Source organism: Calypte anna, chromosome Z (genome assembly GCF_003957555.1).
Source record: "Calypte anna isolate BGI_N300 chromosome Z, bCalAnn1_v1.p, whole genome shotgun sequence".
Taxonomy (NCBI): domain Eukaryota; kingdom Metazoa; phylum Chordata; class Aves; order Apodiformes; family Trochilidae; genus Calypte; species Calypte anna.
Window position 1 is genome coordinate 51631955 of NC_044274.1, and position 25838 is coordinate 51657792.

The 25838-nt window shown below is 43.2% G+C and overlaps 1 protein-coding gene across 1 annotated transcript in view; it reads left to right on the forward strand.

Moving 5' to 3' along the window:
• THBS4 (thrombospondin 4) overlaps window positions 1–10835 on the forward strand; it is a 36422-nt gene extending 25587 nt beyond the window's left edge. Inside the window, exons 13-22 of the mRNA XM_030467072.1 lie at window positions 1044–1203; window positions 1876–1994; window positions 2784–2836; window positions 4715–4908; window positions 5171–5349; window positions 6294–6342; window positions 6442–6638; window positions 7123–7295; window positions 9337–9476; window positions 10774–10835. Coding sequence (XP_030322932.1) covers window positions 1044–1203; window positions 1876–1994; window positions 2784–2836; window positions 4715–4908; window positions 5171–5349; window positions 6294–6342; window positions 6442–6638; window positions 7123–7295; window positions 9337–9476; window positions 10774–10835 — 1326 coding nt within the window. The remainder of the gene's footprint in view (window positions 1–1043; window positions 1204–1875; window positions 1995–2783; window positions 2837–4714; window positions 4909–5170; window positions 5350–6293; window positions 6343–6441; window positions 6639–7122; window positions 7296–9336; window positions 9477–10773) is intronic.
• Window positions 10836–25838: the final 15003 nt, after the last annotated feature.

Consider the following 25838-nt stretch of genomic DNA (forward strand, 5'->3'; position numbering starts at 1 on the left):
GTCATCTTCTCAGATCACAAGAGGCCTCTATGTGGACATACTACTGCCGAATATATCAGAGAATAAAGTCAGTCTGTAAAAGCCCTTTGTGTTCATCCTGTACCCTTACAGGCCAGTTCTCATTATGCATTAAGATCCTTCTGTGGTATTGGTTAACGCACTTCAAGGAAGACAACAAGAACACTCAATCCAGAGTGCAAGTGTCCATGTGGAGCTAGGGCAGGCTGGCAGTCACAGAAGGTCTGTCTCAGGATGGTTTGTCTACTCAAAGTTCCAGCAGCTTGAGGCAACTGGATTTATTAATGGTCCTTAAGGAAAGATGTTAAATCCTCAATCGACTGTAAATCTATATTCTAGTTCAGCACCTTTGCAATCAAGAAGCTGCTTGTATTATTGCTAAGCTCTGCTCTGCCTCTGTGCAAGAGAATGAGGTCATGGGTGTGCTAGATGAGAGGGAAGTTTACAACACTTTGAAATAGAGATTTCTCCATACACAGGATGCCTCCTGGTGCTCTTAGACAGTCAACAGCAGATGAGTTGACTAAAAAATCACCAAAAAAAAACCCCTAAAACAACAGACTTGTATCATTTTGTGTTAAGAAGTCCTGTTTTTCCAAGTATTTCAACTTCGGTTTGCGTGTCTACCAGAAGGGGGCAATGGTCTACAGCAATAGCATCTACAAACCTTGTCAGGGGCCCTTAAAATGCAACTTTTTGAGAAGGACGTTGTCAGGAAGCTTGGGCACCAAACCAGGGTACTCATCATGGGCACATACAAAATGAGAATCAGAAATCGAATTTATGAAAAAAACCTTATGATAATAGGTGTTTGAGTTTAGAGCTCCCACAATGTGGTTCAAAGCAGAGCTTTGAGGGAGCTGAGGACATCTGATCCTGAGCTAATATTCAGATAAAATGTTAAATTATTCATGGTAATAATTTTTTTGTGAAAGCAGAAAAAAATGCCAAAGTTTGATAAATCCAGTAAAGCAGAAGCTAAAGATTTTCTGTTCGTGTCTGATTTGGATCTGTGTCACTTCTAGGATAACTGTGTCTTGGCTCCCAATGTTAACCAGAGAAACAGTGACCAAGACATCTTTGGAGATGCTTGTGACAACTGCCGCCATGTCCTGAATAATGACCAAAGGGACACAGATGGTGATGGGAAAGGAGATGCTTGTGATGATGACATGGATGGAGATGGTTGGTAACTCTTCACTTCCAGTTACTCTGATGTTCTTGAAACTTCCCAAGAACATGTCATGTGTTAAGGGATTTGCTGTCACCAGCTGCACTTTGTCTGTCTTCATAAAACCTGTGTTTGGAATCCTTTTCATTTAGATTAATAGACAACTTTTAGCTTCCATTGGAAGCCCTGAACACTCTTAACAGATAAACCAAGCCATTTTATGAATAAGTTATGTTGGTTGGTCATTCAGTAATTCCTTAAAAGTGCAAACATGTCCCAGAGTACCCAGCTGCTGCCTCTCCCAGATGGACAAGAGCTACACAATGTTTTATTTTCAGAGCTATAGCAGGTTTGAAAGAAGTGAAAAAATCACAGTTTTCAAATATAATAACAAAGATGAAATGGCCCATCCTGTAAGCTGTGGTACAGGAAAAAGAATGGATTGTGTGTAATTAATGGAAGTGTGTGTGATGGGGTTGAAAGCAATCCTTTGGTAAGATGTTTCTAACTTCTATTTAATGAATGGATGCACACATAAGAAAGATTTGCTGTGCAGGCTTATAATGTCATAGCAAGATCAAGTAGTTGCTGAAAATGAGTTGCAGATTTACTGTTCTTGACATTTATGCTATCCAGTAACTAATACAGGAATTGCATTTAACTAACATCTGATGCATTTTTGATAGGCATTAAGAACCTTTTGGATAATTGTCAGAGGATTCCCAATGAAGACCAGGAGGATGGGGATAATGATGGTGTTGGTGATGTCTGTGACAGCTGTCCTACAATCAGCAACCCAAACCAGGTTAGCAGGAAAAATACCCTCATTTAGAGAGAGTGACTGATGAGGTCCAAGAAGATGCATGAAAGAGAAGGAGGCAGCCCATGCAGTCACAGTGTTTATCTTGTAATGTAGGTATATTTGGGAAAGTTTTGTGGGGCTTCAAACTCTTCTGGCATGGGAAGGGGGAGCCACCAGCTGTATTGTCGCAGCTTGGATTGTTTTTATCACCTCTGCACTGCCTTCTACTGTCATGCTGTAGAGTGTGGGCACGCTCCAGTCCCCCGGAGTACAATGCCGGACGCCACACACAGTGATGTAAGTTAATTACATGTGGTGTTCTTTAATTAGGACAACATTCTGGTGTTCTTGCTCAACAAAACTTTTGCTGCTCCTAGGTGGGAGTCTGTGAGACTTTTCATATGTTTTCACTTCTTCATTAAGTCCTTTGCAACTAACAAAAAAACTGGAAACTTTAAAGAAACATTGTAGGTTTTCAAAGTTGCTTAAGAAATTAGCCATTGTTAGAAATGAGGGATATTTATGGTAGTAGAGGAATTTTGCTTGCTAGATCAGATCAAACTGCTCCAATCCAGTTTAACCCTGTTTATTAATTGTTTGGCATTTTTTCTTTAACAAAACTGACTTTTTTTGGTTGCATGGATGATGCAAACAAGAAAATATGTTTTGTGAAACAAATATTTTCTTATGCTTTTAATTTTATTTGATTTAGTCATGTTTTAGTTTAATACTGCCATTTTAATAGCTGCTCTCAGCAGCTGACACTGGGACTTTCCGTGTTTCCTTTTTCAGTCGGATGTTGACAATGACCTGGTTGGAGATTCCTGTGACACCAATCAGGACAGGTATGTGACACCAATCACAGGAATGCTGTGCTGTGGCTTGTAACAGCAGCAGACAAGTGGAGGAGACTAGTCTTGACCTGAAGCTTGCTACTGATTCCTGAGCTGTAATCACATAGACTAGCCTGGATTTCATTCCAGTACCTTCTCAAAGAGATGTTATTTCAAAAAGAGTGTTGTGACTTATCAGCCTTGCAGGTTCATTTCCCTGTATCAGTAGAGTTACAGAGCCCCTCACGGTGCTTACACAGGCATCCTGTGAGTTCCTGTGGAAGTGGCATTCAGACCAGTTCTCTGGCTGTAATACCTGAAGCAGTGCTCAGAGCTTCTTAGTGAAGTAACATATTTTTTCCTTATTTTTCATTTCTTTTTTATTTCTTTTTTTGCTTTTTTCCCTTTATTTCTTTAATTTCTTTTTTTCTTAAATTTCACAATTAAGGGCTGTGTGTTTTTCCATAAGAAGCTGGTGTTTCAGATACAAAATTTTATTATTAAGTATAAAACATTTGCAGATAAACACACAGCAAGACTGGAGCAAGGCTCCTCTATGGCTTTTACATGCCCTTAGCATTCAGGGGAGCATGGCCCATGACAAACTGCTAATGCTTGGCTGGAAGCAGCTTCTGAATAACTGGTTTTGGGCATGGTGGGTGCTCCTTACTTAAAGTAGAAGGAAAAGAAGTGATAAATCCTGTGCTGGTACAGCATTTTGCCAGCCACAGACAGCTGCAAGGTCTCCAGGACTGCTGGTGGGTACTGCTGCTGTCTGGGACCATCAGTGTGGGAAACCCATTTCTCAGCCTCCACAGGCAGCATTCCCAGTCTTGGGCCAGTAGCTGCCAAGGCCCCCAGATGGGGAGATATGGCCTTATTTTTTTCCTGTTTTAAAAAGGGTCGTGTTCCTTTTTTTCCTCAAACCTAACTAATGCATAAAAAGAATTTCTGGGTAGAAATGCTGTAGCTGTGGCTGAAGTTAACCTTACAGCAGATAGCCGTGCATGGTGCTCATTGCATTTCATCCCAAGAATGTGCAAACAGCAGTTGCTCTGACCTAACATTAAAGCATATTTCTTAAGAAGAGGAAGATAGGTGGAAATATTCATAGCTGTAAGCTACAGCTCTTCCTTAATTTGGCTACACATCACATATCTGCCTGTTCTAGCAAGAGTTACTAAGGTGAAACATGCCTGCTTGTTGCCAGAAACCATTTTGTTTACCATGTGTGTACAAAACATTCCTGACTGTAGCCAGCTGAAGCAGCCATGGGCTGGAGAGGAGCTTGGGACCTACAGACTTGCTCCTCCTTTTCTTACTGTGCTGCTACCCTACAAGACTGTAACATTACAAAAATTGCTAGGCAGGAGGGTGAAAGTGGTGCTGGGTTTTTTTTGCAGAGTCTTGCATAAATTTTCATAGACATTCACGCCTGCATGTTCATGAGCACCAAGACACTCGTGGACAACATGTCCACAACAAATGACACCAGCTGTTGAACTGTTGCTGTCTCCTGGGTGTCTTTTGATTGGTGACACTGCACTTGTTGGATGTGCCTCCCATGCCCTTTAGCAGTGGATGTTGCTTGGGATCTTGGGTTCTGGTATCTTTACCCACTCCATGTAAGGCTTCTTTGTCTTTTTGTTACCTGAGTATTTTTTATAGCTCCAAGGATTAGTCCTTCCACCTTATCATACAGTCTCTGCTCCTCAACTCCTTGCAGTTCAGCCACCTGAGCAGCACCCACTGATCTGGTGCCCCACTGGTCTGCTTCCAGTTCCAAGGGTGTCTCTAAAGGATTTCCCACTCAGGTGTCTGTGCTGTCCCCCATGCAGAGGCAGGAGCTGATGCTGGTGTGACATTTCTTTTTGTATCTGTGCCTTGTAGTGACGGTGATGGGCACCAGGACAGCACAGACAATTGCCCCACCATCATTAACAGCTCCCAGCTGGACACGGATAAGGACGGGTTGGGTGACGAGTGTGATGAGGATGATGATAACGATGGCATTCCTGACCTTTTGCCCCCAGGCCCTGACAACTGCAGGCTGGTCCCCAACCCAGGGCAGGAAGATGATAATGGTAAGATGGGTGGTGCAGGAGCCATTTGGGTGCTGAGGCAGTACAGCCTTCCCCAGGCATTGGACATGTGCACCAGAATCAGAGTCACCATGTGTGCACACACTCATCCCATCAGTAACCCCAACGCGGGCTCTTTGGCCTCAGGTCCCCTCCCTGGCCACTACAGCCATCAGGGCTGAGAGTTTATCTGTTCCTTGGACATCATGAACCTGTGGCTACTTACTGAACCATAAGTCTCCTTTCACTTCTCTGATGCATTCAGGTGATGGCATCGGGGATATCTGCGAATCTGATTTTGACCAGGATACAGTGATTGATCAGATTGATGTGTGCCCTGAGAACGCTGAGATCACCTTGACAGACTTCAGGGCCTATCAGACAGTGGTGCTGGACCCAGAGGGTGATGCACAGATTGATCCCAACTGGGTGGTTCTGAACCAGGTAAAAATGCATTTGGTCTTTCTCATCTGAGAAAGATAATTTGAAAAACACAGTAAAACTCTCTCTGTAATTGATGGACCCCTGGCAAACAAGTGAAAGTGGAAGCTGTTGGTTGGTTGACTATTTTGCAGGAGTTAAAATGAAGGAAGTCTCTTTTAGCGTATGATGGCTTGAAACTTGATGCTCCTGATCATCTGAAATGCTGGTCAACTGCTACATGCTGGTCAACTTCATCTGGGTGAATTTCACCCCTGCCAAGGAAGCAAACATGAGACTTTTGTGTCTCCCTATTGAAATGTTTCTGTAGTGAGCAGTTTCATGAATCCTTCTCAGAATTTGAAAGTGTGATCTGCTGTATACTGGAGCATTTGCTCCTAGATGGAGTCCAGTATCTGTTAATTACACTGACAAATTTGGCCTTCAGGAGGCTAAAGCATTCTGAGTCACAAGGAATGTGCTATTTATTCCCGTTGCCAAACTCTTTGCCAAGCCAGCTGAGGTGTAGATACCTTTCTCGCCCCAGTCCTGGCTGTCAGTTTAATCCCGAACTCCATGATCAGACTGTAAGAGATAAGTCTAGGAAAAGCTCTCTTGCCTTCCTCAGCCCCCTGTCTGTCCCACCCCCAGTCTCATCTCCAGTTCTGGACATGCTCAGTGGCTTCCACAAGAGGTCTGGGGTGGGCAAAGCAAGTATCAGCGTACCAGAATGGCCAGTTTTGCAACAGAAAAATAAAATTCCTGACTCAGGGCACACAAGCAGCTGAAACATCAGTATTTCTGTTCTAGTTCTCATTTTAATTCAGAGCTACAAGTATTTCACACATGTGAGCAAATGCAGAAGATGGATGGAGGGGGTGCTAGAGGGAAGGAGGCCAGAAGAGGCTTCCAGGCTTAGCCATCCCAGCTGATCAGACAGGCTAACTGCCCTGAATTGACTTTTACAGGGCATGGAAATTGTGCAGACTATGAACAGCGATCCTGGCCTTGCTGTTGGTATGTATCCTCTTTTCAGATTCAGGTTTTACAGCAGGAAACTTGAAGCATGTGAAGACATTTTCTGCAGACCTGTTTTTAACCTGTATGCACCCTCAGGTTACACAGCTTTTAACGGCGTTGACTTTGAAGGCACTTTTCATGTGAACACTGTGACAGACGACGACTACGCCGGCTTTATTTTTGGTTATCAGGACAGCTCTAGTTTTTATGTGGTGATGTGGAAACAGACTGAACAGACCTACTGGCAAGCGACTCCCTTCAGAGCTGTTGCAGAGCCTGGCATTCAGCTCAAGGTACTGCTCATGGCTCCCACCTGGGGACACGGTGGTCACCACAGCCCAACTATGCCATCCTGCCATGTGCTGGCCATGTCACTCTGCCACCTGCCTGCCATGGGCTGAACTGTCATGCCATGCATTGGCCAAGCCATCGTTCTTGGGGTCAAAACCGCTAAGTTGGGCGGCTGCCACCCAGCCCTTTTAGTAACACCTTTTTTTAAGGAGCTTCATTTCCAGTCCTGCTCTCACTGTGCTTTCATTCAGTCTCTACTGTCATTGTGCTCTGGCTGTAATTGGTCAAATTGCCCCCTTCTCCTTGGCCCAAGTACTCAGTTCCTTTTCCGTGCAAGCAGTGGCTGCAGCTAGGCAAGAGAATTTTGGGACCTGTGAGCAGATGGGAGGCTGCTTCAGCACACCCACAACCTGCTACAGAAAGGCTTAGAGCTCTCGAAAGTGTTGCTTCTCCCTGCGCCATCACTGAAAACTTGTATTTCTGCAGGCTGTGAAATCCAAGACGGGCCCTGGTGAGCACCTCCGTAACTCCCTGTGGCACACGGGGGACACCAGTGATCAGGTCAGGCTGCTGTGGAAGGACCCCCGAAACGTAGGGTGGAAAGACAAAGTCTCCTACCGCTGGTTCCTGCAGCACAGACCCCAGATTGGTTACATCAGGTAAGAGAGGAAAGGACAGACGAAGCAGACAGTTGTTTCTGAACACCTAATTCAGATGGTAATCTGAGAATTTTTAATGTGCCTGGGCTTTGCACTGATGGAACCCTGCAACAGACTTCTGGAATTCAGTCTGTAGCATTTTTTGTAGGAAAGACAATTCCTGCTTGTAATATAATTTTTCTAACATCTGGCTGTTATAGCTGTGCCCTAGCCTAATAGACCCTTTTCTGGCTTTAATACCTTGTTTTCCAAGCTACTGCTGGCCAGTAATCTGAAAAACAGTGTATTTCAAAATTTCTTGACATTTATCTTTAAGGGTATTTTGGTTGGAATTGTGATGGTTCAATTACATATCCTGGGATTACAGAGTTCATAAAAATTGCCCAGTTAAAGGATGTGATCCTAAGATCAGTAATTATACTGATGTGATAGATTTGAGAGTACATTGCATATGTTCAGAAAGTTTTTCAAAGCTATGTAATGCACTTTATCTGTTCTTATTTTCTTATTTGGGAAAAAGTTATTAAAAAAAACATCACCATTCACCAGAAAATGTTTCACTCTGCAGCATACAAATCAGCAGGAATTATATTTGTAGGTCCAGGCTGAAGTTAAAGTGCAAAAAATAAATTGTAGTAGCACCATCAGCTCAGGTTTTACAACCTTTTAATAGAACAGAAATACAGGTAAGACAGTTGTTCAAAAATTACCATCCTATAGTTGATGCAGTAACTTGATGGTATCAAGTATCAACTATGGTATCTCCTCTTTTCTGAGGCAGAGCATGATCTTCAGCAGTAATTGGAGTAGGAATCTTTGACTTCATGCTAAAACAGAACATTTTTATTGTCAATCATTGAGTCCCAGCCACAGGAGAGCAGAAAAGATCTTGGGTGGCAAGATCTGTCTGTGGCTGCAGTCTCTTTAGCCAGCCTTATTCGTGCCCCCTGCAGCTGGGAATGGCAGCAAAGTCAGTGCCACAGAATCCTGCCAAAACTAAAAGCAGGCAGACCTAAAGTGACCATCTGCCAGCTCTCTGTCTGCATTTCACTGTGGTCTGTTTGGGCCAGATGCCACAGACCATAATGAGTCTAGCAAAGGTTTTCTGAGGCTTTGAGGAAGCTTAGGAAAAAGTCACTTGAGGCAGCCTCTCCCATGGAAATTTGAAAGACAACAAGTTCTATTCATTGTACAGATGCTTTTGAATTGACTCAGCAAATCAGGAAATAAACTCAAGGACATAACAGGACTTGGTATTTTTTTTTCTTATTTTAGAAAAAGACACAGGAACTTTCATTCTCTTCACCGTGCACTGTTTTCTTGTGTGTCAGACCAGCCATGTCTTCATGCAGAGCAGGGCCTACAGACTCATTATCCTCTTAATTGTTTCAGCAGTACCCTGGAGGCGGAGGACGCTGTGTAGACAGTGCAGCAGCAGCTCAGCTGGTCAGGCCCTCAGAAAGGGAACACACTGGGGAGCTGGCAGGGTGCAGCTCTTCCCAGAGCTTTTTGGGAATTTGCTGGTGGGTTTTCTAGCAAGAAGATGCCAGATCATCAAAAAATGTCACTGGAATTAATTATATTGTATTTATAAAGAAATCCCACAGCGAAGTTTAAGAATCCAAATGATTTGTTTGAAACTTTGCCTGCTTAAGAGAAAAAAAGTTTTGCTTCAAACTGTGTGAGACAGTATCCATCTGGCCTTCTCCAACTGCTCTAATCTAATTCTCTCTCATATAACTGTTGACCATGGAAACTTTCAGGAGTTACAGCTCTTAGCCTGACCAGCTACAGCAAAAAAACATTCAAAGGCTTTTGTGAATCTAAACATTCTCCCTGCCCAGCTTTTGGTAGCATGCAGCATTGCTTCAGTTCCCAGCCTACAGAGCAGCTGCAGCTCTCTTAGAACTGCTTTTCTTCCCTGGGCTGGATGGTTGGGTAGCATGTCCAAAGCCAGAGTGACCATGGATAATAAATAACTTTTTTGAATGTTACAGCTTTGGAAATGGCCTAATAGAGTTTCTGTTTTTCTTTTGTTAAGGGCAAGGTTTTATGAAGGCTCTGACCTAGTGGCAGACTCTGGTGTAACTATAGACACCACGATGCGTGGGGGACGGCTTGGAGTTTTCTGCTTCTCTCAGGAAAACATTATTTGGTCCAACCTGAAATACCGCTGCAATGGTAATGTTGCTCTTGTGTAATTTCATCTAACAACTAACAAGTGATCATGAAGAACTAGGCACGTGGCACTAGGCACGTGGCTATTGCATTAGGCCACTTTGCATCCTTCCCTTGGCTTTTCATTTACAAGTTATTCACAGCTGTGAAATGTCTCCCTTGACACCAGCAACACACAGCAGCCAGCCAGAAGGGAACTAACACCTCACAATTGCTCCTCCCAGAGCAGCCACTCTGCTGCAGAGATTGTGCCAACTAAGTAGTAGAGCTGTCATCAGAGAATTAGAAATGTTATTTAAAACCAGCCAGCCCATGAGAGCTGTACACACACAATATACTGAGGCCATCATGTATGCAGGATGCCTCGAGCTCTGAATACTGCCCCTCCAATCCTCCTTCAAGATAGATGCCCATCTCAGCATCAACCCCTACCCAACCAGGGCAGCCTTAATGAATTAATGTTATCAGCCAAGCTGGAGTGGTTTCCTTGTGTCTTTTCTGTGGATCTACACAGAAGTAGAGTAACTTCTACTCTACACAGACCTGAGTAATTCGTGTCTGCTGAGTACACAGCCCCTGCACAGCCGTACCCTGCCTCTGTGGCTTGTTCACTGTTGGACTCTGATTTTTGGGTACAGAGTACACCTAGGCTGGTGCTTGGAGGTCGTGGTAGAACAGGGGAGCTTCTAGACAGTGGAGCTTACAACTGAACATTTTTTGTGAAGAGTCTCAAACAGTATGGTTTCCCAGAAAATATGTTTCAGAGTTGCCACTGGAGTTGTAGGTATTTCCTGGAAGTGAGCAGGCAGGGGCTTGCAGTAAGTCAATTACACCCACTCAAGGAAGTCAAGTGTCCCCAACTATACTTGCTTTAATTTCACACAAGTAGAACCTACGTGTGCAGAAAAATCTTAAAAATAAATTTCAAACTTCAAAAGTAGTGATCAACAAAATGCAAAGGACTTGCCCTTTATTTTTCAATATGCTGTGTGTATTTGTATAGATAATATATACTTTTACAAATAAATATTGTGATATAGTTTTTTATATTTGAATATTGATAGTACTCCATTATGGACTGCCGCTGTAGCACTCTCTGCCTTTCTAGCTTTGCTGTGCTTTTCAGTGGTATACTACTGTAACTATTCCCTGTACATTCTTATTGTGTAAACAGAAGAGAAGAAATGTTACAAAAAAGAAAAGGAAAAAAAGAAAAAGAGTAGGTGGATAATTATTTAATTTAAGAGGTCCTGAATTCTTTCAGAAGATACTAAACTTCTGCTTATTTTCCTGCTTTCAGATACCATCCCAGAGGACTTTCAAGAATTTCAAGCTCAGCAATTTGGTGTTGGGGATATTTAAGAAAAAAAAGCAAACTAATATTGCTGTTGCAAACAATAAACCAGTATCTTTTAAATCCTTATATGATTGTTGTTGTAAGAGTGTACACCGCAGCTTCTTCTCATTAATGTGACTACGTCAGACTTTTTTTTTTTTTTTTTTTTTTTTTTTTTTTTTTTTTTTGTATAAAAGTGAAATAAAAAGAAGACAAAACAGACTGGAGATTCACTTGTTTTCAGATCTGCCCTAAAATCTGGGGAGCAGCATGTAATGGAGTGACACTTGCTTAAAATATTCTCAGGAAAAGTTTCCACCTATTACCATTTTGGATTCAGTATTAAGTAGGGTGGGGAAGAAAGAGCAATTTTGTCTATCTGGAATGCACCAGTACCAACAGTTTGCATCCAGGAATGAAGTATTTGGGAGCTGTCTGCCTAACCCAAGGGCTTCTTCATACCTTTCCAGTCCTACTAGGAAAAAGCAGAGCAATTAGCTTCCTTAGAGCAATCCATCTCCTTCGGAGTCTTAGTTACCTTTGGCAGACCTCCTCTCACAACTCCCTGCCCTTCCACTCCAAGAAAAACTATGTATAACACTACTATATCCTGTGAAAGCAAGAAGCATGACAGCAGGGCATTGTAGTCACATCTTATGATTTGCACATGACTAAAACAAAAAGAAAATACATTTGGAGATAAATAAAGAATCACCTGTAGTGAGAAAATAATCCTGACTTTCACATGACACAATGTCAGGCTTTGACCCTGCAGTCCCCACTCACAGCCAAGCTCTCTCAGCAGGTACTGCACTCCTATGAAAATAAGTCACCAAGTTAAAAACCTGGGAAACAATAAGCCAGAAAAGATCATATCACTGTGTACTCTGTAATTTGAAGCATAGAAAGGTGTTGGATACTGGGTGCATTTTTACTACATTCTTTCTCAAAAATAGAGCTGGGAAATGAATGAAGGAAAAGCTCCAAAGACAACTGAAGAAAAGGATGTTGCACCCTAGATGATTGCTTTAAAAAGGACAATGAGAACTAGTACTTCAGTCTAAAGGAGACAGGAAATACACTGAGGGGGCATACAGTGAGGCCTTTAATGATCAGAAGTAGCCCTGAGGAAATCAACAGCCATGACTTTTTTCGAGCACAAGAATATAGGTGAACTGCTGAATTATCAGGCAAAATTATCGAAACAAACAAAAAGAAGCTAGTTACCTGTTCTCAGTACAATAAAATTGCCTTTAAGGATTATGGTGGTATCAAAAGCTTGGGCTTCCACTGTGGGCTTGTCTACCACTGTGAAGGCTTCTGGGACCTGGGACCTGTCCCAGGAGTTAGCCCTGAGTCCTAGAGCAAAGAGCACGATGCAAGAGTGTTCTTCTGGCAGAGGGCTTCATAATGAAAGGTTCCCCAGTTTCAGTCCTCCTTTCTCCTTGTCTCTGCCAAACCCAACTTCTGATACCAGGTTTTCAACAGAGGATTGAAAGGCTTATTACTCTGGAGCAGCACAGAGATTATTGTGAAATTATGCTAAAAAGATGAAAAAATGATCTTTTTCTAGCTGAATATAAGCTGCAAGTGTAGTACCACTCATTTATGAAAAAGAACACAGACCATAAGGCAAATTTACATCTTCCTTACATCTTACATCTTACATTTGCATTGCACTGGATGGAGCCTTTTCTCCCAGGAAGGAATCCTCTTGGAATGGTTTGGGCAGAAGGCTGTTACTTGTAGGGTGCTCACACACACTGTGGGTACACCACAGCCAGGTGAGCCTCTCACCTTCCCCAGCAAAAAACATCGTGGCTTGCTGAGCTGGTACACACATAAACCAGTTACAGTTTGGACAGCCAGAACCTTTGTTTCAGAAGGTGCTGCTGGAACCTTACAATGAGATGCTGGCATTTATGTCTGTCCTGTTGACACATGAACTGCTGCGTAGCCTGCAAATACAGGAAAAGCCCACCTTTTGCAGACAAAAGATTTGATCCAAAGTCATTGTCCGGGTTTCAGAAATCTCCTGCCCCTCACACCTTCCCATTAGAGACAGTGCAGTCCCTGTTTGGATGCACTTAAACAATTTCACCATCACCTCTTTCTGGAGTGTTGTGCAATGCAGACATAGCTCCATGTGTCACCTCTGGCAAGTGAAGATGCTGCAATTCTGCATCTAAAACTGAATTAGAGCTCTCTTTTCCCCCACCACTCAGCTGGAGCAGCAGCTGCAACTGCTTTGGAGTTGGGTTCATGACACCAGGGTCTCATCTCCCATCAAAGGACAACTCCTTCCTGTGAGCCACCAACACCATGACAAACACGTTTCAGATTCTCCTCCCTAAAGACCTTCTCCTGGTTTCAAATACCAGAATATTCTGCCAGGATGCTGCAGGATGAAGCAGAGGCAGGAGTGGGCAGGCTTGAGGGAGGCTGCTGAGCCAAGGAGGCTGCTGAGCAAAGTCTGCTCAGCTCTCACAGACCCTTAGCACCCCTTGGGAACAGGGTTTGCCTTGCACCTCATCAACACTGAAGGCCTCCCAGTTACATGCACCAGAAATCTCTTGTGCACCAGAGCTGCAGGGAGAATTGCAGCCACCATCTGACCTGTTGAATTTGGTCAGCAATTATTCACAACAGCAAGGAAGCCGTGTTCTGGTGTGGGTCTGCTCAGCTCAACTATATAGCATGGGTGAAGTCAGTACCAGCAGACAGGCTGCAGCAAGCGTGTGCTGAAAGAGGACTCCACAACAGCCCAGACACAGATGGCAAGAAGAAAGGGACCAGGGACTCAGAGACACAGCATGTTTGCTGGTGTGGATCCAGGTGTCAAATTCAGCAGCTGCCCACAGGCTTCGGTGCTATATTTGGCCTAGAAAATATTTTGTTTGCGCTGTCAGAAGTATCTGACACATCTCAGAGAGCTGGATTGTACTGAATATCCAATAAGCCAAGTTTTGGGGGGTTTTTTGTTTTTGTTTTTGTTTTTTTAAATAACATCCAAATGTAGTGAACAACAACAAAAAAAGTCGACCAACCTACTTGGTCTTTTCACACAAAGGCTCTGTCTTTTGCCTGGCAGAGGCTTTTCCATCTCAAGACCTTCTCTTTGATTTATTGAAAATTTTCAGTTCTTTGTTATCTTGCTATATTTTTTATCTTTGTCTTGACAGTACCAGGAGACCTTCTGATTAGCATTCTTATCTTTAGGCCCCTGTCAGGCATGATAGAAACCAGAGGCTAGCTAAGTTTGGGGTAAAAAATCTGTTAATTGAGAATAGGTTTGATATATTTTTAAAAGAGTAAAAAATGCTGAATTCAAGAGAAAATTTCATATTTTCAAAGAGTTTACATCAGTGACTTTGTTACTAGGACTGTGATAGGTTTTGGGAGCTTGTCCTGGAAAAGTGGAGCTGACTCTATTGAGGGTACAAAAAAAACATTTTTCTAGATGTCTGGAGGAATCTCTCCAAGTTAAGTTTTACTAAGGCTCTCAGAGCAAAGAAATTCATTAGCATCCCAAACAAAGTCTGTTATCCTAGTGACAGTGGTGTGCTGATGTTCGGTAACTGCAAAATAAAGGGCAGCATAGTAGACTGCCCCACAGTAAAAATTACTGTTTGTTAAAGATATCCGTGCCTCTACCCTCTGTATAGCAATACTACCTGCCTGACAGGGTGGTAGCAGATTTAAAAGGAAAATGTGTCATCACTAGTGCAGACTTTTTTCCTGTGCCTGTCCGGTCGGAGCTGCTGTACAGCCAAAGGGTCAGAGGCAGCTTACAATTGATCACAAGCAGCTGTGGGGGTCCTCAGCTCCCCCTCCCCACTGCAAAGGGAGTAGAAAAGGGGGGGTCCTGGACGGGTCCCAGGCGGAGGCGGTGGCAGTGGGACGCTGCCTGCAGATCGCCCGCAGGGACCTCAGCGCCGGGGCTGCCACCCTATCTTCTTGGAGAGTGGGCAATTAGAGGAAAGGGATTCCAGTCTGGAGTAGGGAGAAGGAGGCAAGCGCTCGAGGTGGAGGGAACAACCCAAAAACGGTGGCCAAGCCCACTCAGATGCCGAGCTTCCCTAGGGAGAAGCAGTGGGTCCCTAGGGCAGAGATAAAGAAAAGGGAGTGCAGAAGCATTTCAGGTAGCCCGAAAGCCCAACGGCAAATTAGAGACAAAAGCTCTGAAATGGCTCATTTTTAGTGCAAAGGACCCGAGCTGAAAATGCCCAGCCTCTCTGCTGACTAGGACAGGGAAGGACGTCGTGCTGCCACATGGATGAAGACCACAGGAGGCTGCCAGAGGTGGGGACGTGCTGGGACCCTCTCGTGTCGCAGATGACTGGGCCAGGTGAGACGGCCCGGCCGCAGTGGCACAGGAGGGCTGTGACCAAACCCCCCAGGGCTTGGGGCACTTCTTACACCCCGCCCCGCTGGGAAGCGCTAATGGCATCCCCGTAAGGGACGGGGCGGTCCGGTCCGGTCGGTGTCCTGACTCACCCGGCTGGCACCGTGCCGCAGCAATCAGTGCAATTACAGGGGGGAAAACGCCCTGGCGTGCCGGCGGAGACAGGAGGAGTCCTGGCAGGGCTCAAGGCGCAGCAGTGGGGTGTGGGATCCCCAAGAAGGGGTTGGGCACCGACCGGCCAGGCGCCACGGTCAAAGTCAGAAATAATCCATCTGGGGTGAGGGTGCAGTGCCAGAGCCCTGCCAGCCTCCCTGAGGCTACCGGGGAGGAAAGGGACTCCCAGGACTGGGACGGAGCTCAGCCCAAGGTGGCTCCAGGGATGCTACTGAAGAGGGCCTGACATCGGAAGGGATCAGGGGGAAGGAGCCCACCCACCAGGGTGACGGGCTGCGGTGTCTGGGGCAGGGATGGTACAGAGGGGATACAGAGATGGTGATTAGATCATAGTAAAAGGGAGCCACAGGGCAAGCTGAAAAGGCATATTTATGTAAACCCTTAAAATACAAATTGGGCAAACAGGGATGCATATTTTTTTATATATGCCCAAGTCTCCAAAGCCCCATTTGGGGAGGGACTTGCTGGAACAATTGGGAAGAGTAATGAGATTTAATAAGGGAGACATAACTCTTGAAGTAAAAGATAAGGATTGCATTAAAATAATGAGCTTATTATTGGCCTCCACTCCCATAGAAGGAAAAATTGACCAAAAAATAACAGATCAAGTTTACCCAAGAGTATGGGCTTCTGATATCCCGGGGAGAGTGAAGAATGCTCAACCAGCTATTATACATTTGAAGGAAAGGATAAGACCAATAATAGAAAAAATTCTGCAATTAGGGTTACTTAGGGAGTATGAATCTAGCTTAATACTTCTATACTACCTAAGTATAGCAGGACCTATAAGTAAAATCATGGAGGATCTGTACCCAGTAATAGCAAATTCATACACCTTGCTTACAACTTTATCCCCGAATTTATTTTGGTTGACAGATTTTAGATGCCTTCTTTTGCCTCCCTCTCCATAATGGCAGTAAAAATTTGTTTGCTTTCCAATGAGACAACCCCAAACCTGGACGAAAAACCCGACTTACATTGACTGTGCTGCCTCAAGGATTCAAGAACTCACGCACTATTTTTGGCAATCATTTGGCTCAGGATCTAGAGCCCTGGGAGCTGCCACCTGGAAGAGGCAACTCACTTCAGTATGTCAATGATATCCTGATAGCCACTGAATCTCAAGACACATGCACAACATGGACTGTGAGTATCCTGAACCTTCTGGGCTTACAGGGGTGTTGTGTATCCAAGAAAACTCAAATGGTTCAACAACAAGTGCCTTATCTGGGATATGAAATCAGTGCAGGCCAGTGCACACCAGGGCAATAGAGGCAACCTACTTGAGTCAACCAGACCTTAAGGAGAATCCTATGGAAGAAGCAGAAAAATTGGTTCACTGATGAAAGCAGCTTCATCCCGAACTGAAAAAGACTGTCTAGATATGTTGTAACAACTGTCAACTGTAACAGAATCCAGATTGCTATCCCAGATACCTTGACACAAAAGGCAGAAATAATTGCCCTTACTCAGGGGTTGGAATTGGCCCAAAGGAAAAATATTAACATATACACAGATTCTAAACATGCCTTTGGGGTTGTGTATTCACACAGAGCAATTTGGAAAGGAAGAGGACTCAAGTACCCAAGGAAAAGAAATTAAACATTCTGAAGAAATTCTGAAGCTGCCCAAGGCCATCCAGCTACCACAGAAGTAGCAATAATTCATATTAAGGCACACCAGAAATGGGGAACAGATTGGAGGATAGAGAAGCAAAGTGGGCAGCAAAGGTAGAAATAGGTACAGAGAATGTCCTTGTTCCAGATGGACAAATAATACTTGAGGGAAAACCTATATACACAAAGGAGGATCAATAACTTATTAACTGACCTAGGGGGTGAACATAATGATGATGAATGGGTTTATACCTCATAAAAAAAATTATAGTCCCTTCTGGTAAGAAAAGAACACAAAAAAAGACTCATTGGGGAATGGAAACTTTGTATAAACATCTTTTGAAGAGCATAAATGGAAGAAATGTGTATACAACAGCCAGGCAGGTGGTAAAAGAATGTGATACCTGCCTTAGAACAAATCCTAAAGTTATTCCAAAACAAGAATTAGGTCACATTGGGAGGGGCAATGGACCTGGACAACAGTGGCAGATTGATTTCACAGAACTGCCAAAGAAAAAGGGATATAAACACTTAATAGTGATGACAGATACTTTTTCAGGCTGGCCAGAGGCATTCCCCACTAGAACTGAAAAGCCTAGAGAGGTGGTCAAAGCACAATTAAAGAAATAATACCACATTTTGGAATAGGAGCAATCATATCATCAGATTGGGAACCTCGTTTTATTTAGAAAATAGTACAAGAGGTTAGTTGATGTTTAGGGATAGATTGGCAATTGCTTACCGCCTACAGGCCTCAATTGAGGAGCAAGGTGGAAAAGACCAATCACCTGATTAAGTTGCAAATTGTAAAATTGGGCCAAAAGGCTAATTTGCCCTGAACTCAATCATCACCTTTGACACTTCTGAATAAGGACCAGACCCAGAACCAAAGAAGGGTTAAGTCCAGGTGAAATAATGTATCGGAGACCCTACATTGCTGCAGGAACAGGAACATTGACTCAATTTGGGGAGGAAATATTAACTGATATATATTAACTAAATATAACTAATTATGTAATAAGTTTACAGAAACAACTGTGGGAAATACAGAAATTGGTTCTGGGGAACTAAAGCCTGAGGTCTTGATGGGCCCATAGACGATGTCAAACCTGGTGATTACGTATACACTGTATTTCTTTCAGATTCTCCTTTGGAAGGTCCATTTTTGGTGCTACTCACTACACATGCTGCTGTGAAAATTAAAGAACAATCAACTTGGACACATCATACTAGAATAAAGAAAGCTCCTAAAACAAAACAGGAGGCTATCTCAACCGGGCCTCTCAAACTTCACATTCAAAAAAAGCAGTTAAGGTTTTTTTCAAGATTTGTTGAGCTGTCAATATGTGTGTGTGGTTTTGATGCAAACATTTATTTATCTCTTATTAGGAACATTGTCAAGTACACCAATATTAGTAACTGTTGATTGATGTGGGCAGGCAGGCTGCTGATTTTGGCATCTTGTTTGGGTGCTTTATGTGTTATACTAAGAGAGCAGTGAATGACTATGAGCAGTGGAAGAAACATCAACCCCGACAAAAGGTAGAATCAGACAAATATTTCAAAATGAAGCCTAAACAGAGAAAGCATTTTTTAGTTCAAGTGAAAGAATTTACTAACTGAATAGAGAGAGGGGGAAATTGATGTAAGGGTTAACATAAAATGCCTGCTAGTAATTGTCTAGGGGTCACATTGACCTGATAGAAGCCAACACATAATGCTTGTTTAATAGAAGCTAAGAAATTGTTTAGGTAGCCATCACCTTATAAGGGAAATATACGTGCTAAACTGATAACTATAGCAACCTTGAGAAAGGAAACAGGACACATTGTTGGCTTGGCTGAAGTCTGAAGAAATGCACATGGCTGGAGAAGGAAAGGGGAAAAGTTTACCCAGAGAAAGACTTTGCTTCAGTTTTACTTCATCCCCATGATCCCCACCAGGAGACAAGAGGCAAGCACAGGAGATTCTGAAAATGACCTCTTGGGACTAATTTGAATATGAAGCAGGAGTAGGTGATGCATATGTAAAGGCATATTGTGAAATCTAATGATTATGTAATACTTCAGCGCATGTAACAAAAGCCTGATTGTGAGATTGGTGCGCACAGATTCCGGGGGAATCAGCCCCTCGTGCACCCAGTGCTGAATAAACATAACCCTCTCTAGAACTTCCCAAGTTGTAGAGTTGTCTTCTGCAAGGTCACTTTTACCGGTTCAGTAACCGCTTAGTTTAGATGTTCATGTATTTTTAGAATCTCCCCTAGAATGTTGTTGACCTTTCAGCTTTTATATATCACAACAATTCATTTCAAATGTAAGAAAAACTTTATTGGTCCATTAAACATTAAATCTATAACAATACATTCACTCAGTATACAAAAGGAAGCATCCATAAAAAACATTAACATGCTTTAAAAAGGCAAAGCTGTTCACTATTTTATATTTGAGATCTTATAATTCTGAAATCTTTATCAATTTAGATGTCAAAGTGCTACATCTACTGTAGATCACAACACTCACAGAAAATGTTAAATAAACTAGCAAATCCCCACTTCAGTGGGCTACAGCTTAATAAAGTAAAACCACACATATACACATATACACCAAGAAGTTCCCTTGAGATATCAAGAACCTTGAAAAAAGACTAATTATATCCCCTTATCATTAAGAAAGCCTTACATTTTGACTACGTTGCATCCAGTTATCAAACATGGCATATATGAGACAGAACATCACTCACAGGTGGTAAACAGAAAGTTGACAACGAACTCAAATGTTCCTAGTATATTTTTTCAGCCTGTATGTGACAAGCTGAACAGTTTTCTCTGAAAGTTAATTCTCCTTGCTTTAAGTTTGCATGGATGTTCAGCAACATCTCAGCACCTGGACATGGATGGGTAAGAGGAAAAATAAAGCTACAGTATGATTAATGAGACATTATTTCCCACAGCTTTCCCACATAAAAAAAAAAAACCCTTATCTTTGCACTGAGGCTTCTTTGGCAAAGGCACAGCTGAAGTGCTGCACCCCACAGCGAGCAAAACCCCCTGGTAGCCTTCAGCTGCTGGAGCAGTTTCAAAGCTGACAGCTGTTGCTCTGAAGAAGTCTGTGCAAAGGGCTGTACACTTCAGCACTGGAACCTATTGAAGACTAAAAAACGGAGGGAAGCCACCATGGCTTATGACTGAAATAAATTCCAACTTTTTCAAAATCAAATTCTTGAGCAAGTGTGGAATGAGTCAAAACCAGGTGTGAGAAAACAAAACAACAAACCCAGATTTAAGATCTACTTGAAATCTACAGAATTTATTTGAGCATCAGAAAGCAGCCATCATGCCAGTCACCCAAAATTTTAACTTCAAACCCTGCACAGTGTTGTCTGCATCCCCATCTTGGAGCACTTGGGCATTCTGCCATCAGGATGTTGAAAATGGAGAGACATACAAATTCCCAACCTACGTATCCTGTTACAAGTTCAAAAAGGCAAAGCTTTCCAAGCACTTGACCCCTGGCATTCCCTTGTACAGTCATGTGAAACACTCAGTTCAAACTAGTGTTTACAAAATTGAAAACACAAAGTAAATGTCATGGCACTGATTATGTGTTTTCCTCCCACAAGAACTTTAGGCCACTTCAGAAGACAATGAAGCAGTTTTCACTAGGAAAATGGATCCATATAATAAGCAATGATCCTTGACTTTGCTTGAACACTGCAGGTTGTCCTGCTATAAAAAAGAAAAGATCAGCAAGACTTGGCAAAGAAGTCTTTGCTGATTCCTAGCACCAAGACATCCCCCTTGATAGGAAGCAGAATGGGAGTGAAGCAGGTTTGAAATGCCTTTAAAAAACAACTTCAAGGAAAAAAGGGCAAATAAAATGAGCAGATAAAGCCTGCAAACAAAAGATATTTTTTTCCAAAGCACAGAAGGAAAGGAGAGCAAAACTTCAGCTGTAGATAATCTTGCTCATCCAGCCACACAGGTACAGCCTTATGGCATTTCACTTTATCATCTAACTTAAGAGAAAAGCTTAACAGTGTGTAGAATAAAATCTTTACAAGATGTTTTAAAAACAGTCAGTGGATTAATTTGTTATCAATCTGTTCAGAGATGCCCATGATACCCTGGGCTGCTAGCCATAGTTCAGGCAGCACTATCTTGAGTTCCCAGATTTTACTGATGCATTGGTCAAAACCAGAGAGCTGTTAAAAACCAGCTTTTTCACAAGTGCAATGGTGCTTCATTAATAGCAGTGTTCCAGAACCCAGTCCAGAAGTAGCTGTACCAGTGGCTGATGAAGCATTCACACATGCAAAGCGTATAATCATAAAGCGCTTCTACATTTGTAAAAAGGTGCTAAACCACAAAATAAATAAATAAATAGACATGCAGTGTTTGTGATTCTGTGAGGGGATAAGCCCTCTCTCTGGACTACACATACATCAGCAACACTGAATTACCCGTTTCAGACAAAAGTGGCCCAACTCAGCCAGGATTTACTGAATTAGCTGGCCAAGTACAAGCTTTTTGAACCACGTGGAAATGCTTGAAGTATAAAGCTATTATCACAACCATTTAGTAACTGTGATGTGCAAACACAGTGGAGTTCCTTACTTGGCACCCTGAAAGCTGCAAGGGCTGCCTGCAAGCTTTGAGGACCTAGGTGCTAAACAGAAAACAAGCATATCCATCTGCTTTTCACACATTCTTCATAAGGTTTGATGGTTTCACTTGTTAGTCCAGCTATTCAGATTTAGAGACTTGCTCTGCAAGTACATTCCATTTATTTTATCCTAAACAAGAACCAGTCACAACTGGGGCTCTCAGTTCCCTTCACAAGAAAAACTAAAATTGTTTCAGTCTCAGATGGCAGTGATGTTCCAAATAACCTTTCTTATGATAGCAAATTTGAAAAAGTAGGAAAACACCAACCAAATTGTTTCACCTTCCCAGCAGAATTAATTTCTGTCAACAGGATCTGTTGCTACAGGAGTTCATTAAATGACAGCATTAATTCAAATTTAACTAGAGGAAACTTGTTGCAGGACATGTTTTTTAGTCTTCCTGTCTTTGTGACAACAGCTTCCTTGCTTCACACAGCCCAGAAATACAAGTAGCCAGCACTGCTCCCTTATGTCTGGGAGTGAATTCCATGAACAATCATGGCACAAGGCAGGACAGCCACCACACACGCTGGCTGCCCCAAGCAGAGCAGTCACCTGCACTTTCAGGTCTGGGGAAAGTTAACTGTTATAGATTAAATGTAAATGTAAGCAACAAATACTCATTTATTTCTAAAAGCATTAGGCTATTTGTGAGTTTTCCCTGTCCATCTCCCACTGTACAGTAATACCTGATCAGTCCCACCCCCAGAAGCTGGTCAAGCACAAGTTATTTGCCCTTTCACATGCACCACAGGTCTGACTGTGCCTTGTACACACCAGTGTAACACACAAGACAGCATCACCCAGTCACAGGCTCAGTTCAGGTTTTCCAGTTCCAGTGCCACCTGAATTATTAGCTATCACAGCAGTAGGTATGAAGGCACTTCTTAAAAAGGTTTTAAAGCACTTTTGTGTGAACTGTTTGTAAGCTCTGAGCTGGGTATTTGAATCCTTGGCCACAGCCAAGGATTTTATGAAGCAGTTGCACGTGGAAGTTCACAGTTCACAGATTTTACAGCAAGTGCTAAGGCTTTAACATTTTTCTGGCCAGCTGGACTCCATGCACCACTGAGGAACTACAGGCTTTGCACACCCAGGTGCCACCAGTTACTGATTCATTAGAAAGGCCTAGATATTCATAGCTGGATCTAGGGCCACAGTATGGACACACAGGTCCTCAAAGGTATTTTCAGGATCTTTTCCCACAGTGTTTGCTTAGATGCAGACAAAGAAGTGTAGTCAGGCAATATCCCATTCTCACCTTACATATATCTGCAGATCTAGACAATTAAGGTGTCTTAATTAAGGTGTCCAATTAAGTCATTGGAAGGTAAGGATGAAGAAGCAGCTCAGTGAGGCATGTGCTGTCTAAGTAGAATGGACTCACGCCTCACTCCGGACTTTCCTCTTACAACTCTGCTTCTCCTGTGCAGAACGTATTTCCCAAAATACAAACTATAAAAGCACAAGGAAATGCAGGAAGTCTTTATGCAAGCACACACTGCCTACATTAAGAAAGTGTTTTTGTAAACAAATAAGCAAATCCATCAGCCAAGATATGTAGTAAGTCATCCACATTTGTGACTGGGATACCTGCTGTTAGAATCAGAGAACAGTTATAACTCCCTGGCTTATAGCTTGACATAGTGCATGCTTTTTTCTGCAGAACACCTTACGCAGATCTTTCTGTTATTAAAAAGCATTACTAATTCAAAAAACCCAAAACAAAACAAACATGCTTGGTTTTTCATAATACACCACATTTGGCACTAGAAGGCCTGTGGACCTCTGTACTTTAGGGAACAGCATTCATCATGGGAGAAGCATAAACCTGGACTCTCTCAGCTGCAGCTCACAGGTCCAGAAGAGAATTACTATTGTTTGTCAGAATAGCTGCTATGAAGTAAGACACCTGTCATTATTGCACAGTCCATAAACTCCTATCTCAGGGATGGGACAGATAAGGTTTCTAGCCTGTAAATACATTAACAGCATGCATGCAGCCTTTTTCTGCTGCAGGTGGTTGGATTCCAAATGCAAACAGAGACAAACTGCTGGGTAGGCTTCCTCCACGGTGAAAAGAGGTCTTGGTATGATCAGAACATCCCAGCAGAAGTAGAGAAAAAAAAAACTTGTCTCCCTCTCCAGTGCTACCTGTTGTTTTTCTAATTCAATGTCAAAGCTAAGCTTCAACTGCTTTTTTGCCTGTAGATGCAAACAAGAAGAGCAGCGAGAGAGTCACCTCTGGAGAGAGACTCCTTCCTGCAGATCTCATGATGACGCTCCTAATGACTGTGGTAGGTAGCATAAGTGTCTGAGACTTCAGACCTGTAAATTTCATTGAATCAAAGCATCATTTTGGTTGGTAGAGACCTTTAAAGTCATTGAGTCCAACCACTCACCTAGAACACAGACAAGATCCATCACTAAATCATGTACCTAAGTTCTGTTTATCCACATCTTTTAACTTCCTCCAGGGATGGTGAGCCCACTACTGCCCTGGGCAGCCTTTTCCAGTGCCTAACAACCCTGTCAGTGAAGAAATTTTTCCCAATATCCAATCTAAACCTCCCCTGGTGCAACCTGAGACCATTTCCTCTTGTCCTAACATTTGCTGCTCAGGAAAAGAGACTGACCTCCACTTTGCTACAACCTCCTTTCAGAGAGCTGAAGAGAGAGAAACTCTCCCCTCAGCCTCCTTTTCTCCAGACTCAACAACCCCAGTTCTCTCAGATGCTCTTCATAAGACCTGAGCTCCAGAGCCTTCACCACCTTCGCTGCCTTTCTCTGGACTCTCTTCAGCACCTCAATGCTCTCCTTTTAGTCAGGGGCCCAAACTGAACACAGTGTTTGAGATGCAGCCTCACCACTGCTGACTACAGGGGGATGACCAAGTCCATAGTCCTGCTGGCCACGCTGTTTGAGATGCAGGCCAGGATGCTCTTGGCCTTCTTGGCCACCTGGGCACACTGCTGGATCATATTCAGCTGCTTGTAGACCAACTCCCCCAGGTCCTCTTCTACTGGGTAGCTTGCTAGCCACTCTTCCCCAGCCCTTGCATGGGGTTGCTGTGACCCAAGTGCAGGACCCAGCACTTGGCCTTACGAAAACTCAGACAACTGGCTTCATCCCACTGATCCAGCCTGCCCAGATCCCTCTGTAGAGCCTTCCTGTCCTCAGGTAGGTCAGCACTCCTACCCAGCTTGGTGTCACCTGCAAATTTACTGAGGGTGTACTTGATTCCCCTGTCCAGATCACTGATACAGACATTAAACAGAACTGGTCCTAACACTGAGCCTGGGGACACCACTTATGACCAGTTGCCAGCTGGACCATGTGGTCCACAACACTTTGGGCCCAGCCATCAAGGCAGTTTTTTATCAAGTGAAGAATGCACCTATCCAAGCCCTGAGCATCCTGCTTCTCCAGGGAAATGCTATCTGAAATGGTGTTGGAAGCTTTACTAAAGTCCAAGTAAAAAACATCCACAGCCTTTCCCTCATCCACTAAGCAGGTCACCTTGTCATAAGAGGAGATTTGGTTAATCAAGCACTACCTGCCTTTCATCAACTCATGCTGTCTGTGTTGTCCTGAATATACCATATAATGGTACTCAAGATGATCTGCGCCATCACCTTTCCTGGCATAGAGGCCAGACTGGCAATTTTCACTTGTGGTGAGTACTCATGGGCTTGGGAAGATCACACCCCTAGCAAGCTCCAAGCAGGGGAGAAGACCTAGGACACCATAGCAACAAGGCAGCCAAAAATTGTTAATAAAAGTAAGAGCAAAACTGACGTCTGTTACATAAGGATTAATCACCAGATGTGCATCAGAACATAGGGCATGCAAATGTTCTGGCCATATCATTGGCCTCCATGTTGTGTTTTACTCTGTTTTGCAGTAAGCATTGGGTAAAGGCTCGATCCAACTTCAAAAGCAGTTCTACAGAACTGCTATATTGGTTGGTTTTGTTTATATCCTGCATGTTTCACATTGCATGTGTACATAGAGAGAGAACTAGTGACAGAGAGAGGGGGAGAAGACAAAACCTCTGAAAGTAGCACAGGTCTTAAATTCATTACATCCAAATGTAGTGGATTCAAATCAATTCAGCATTTAGGGCATCCCAGCTCTTGTTCTCCCACCCAAGGATCTACATAATGAAA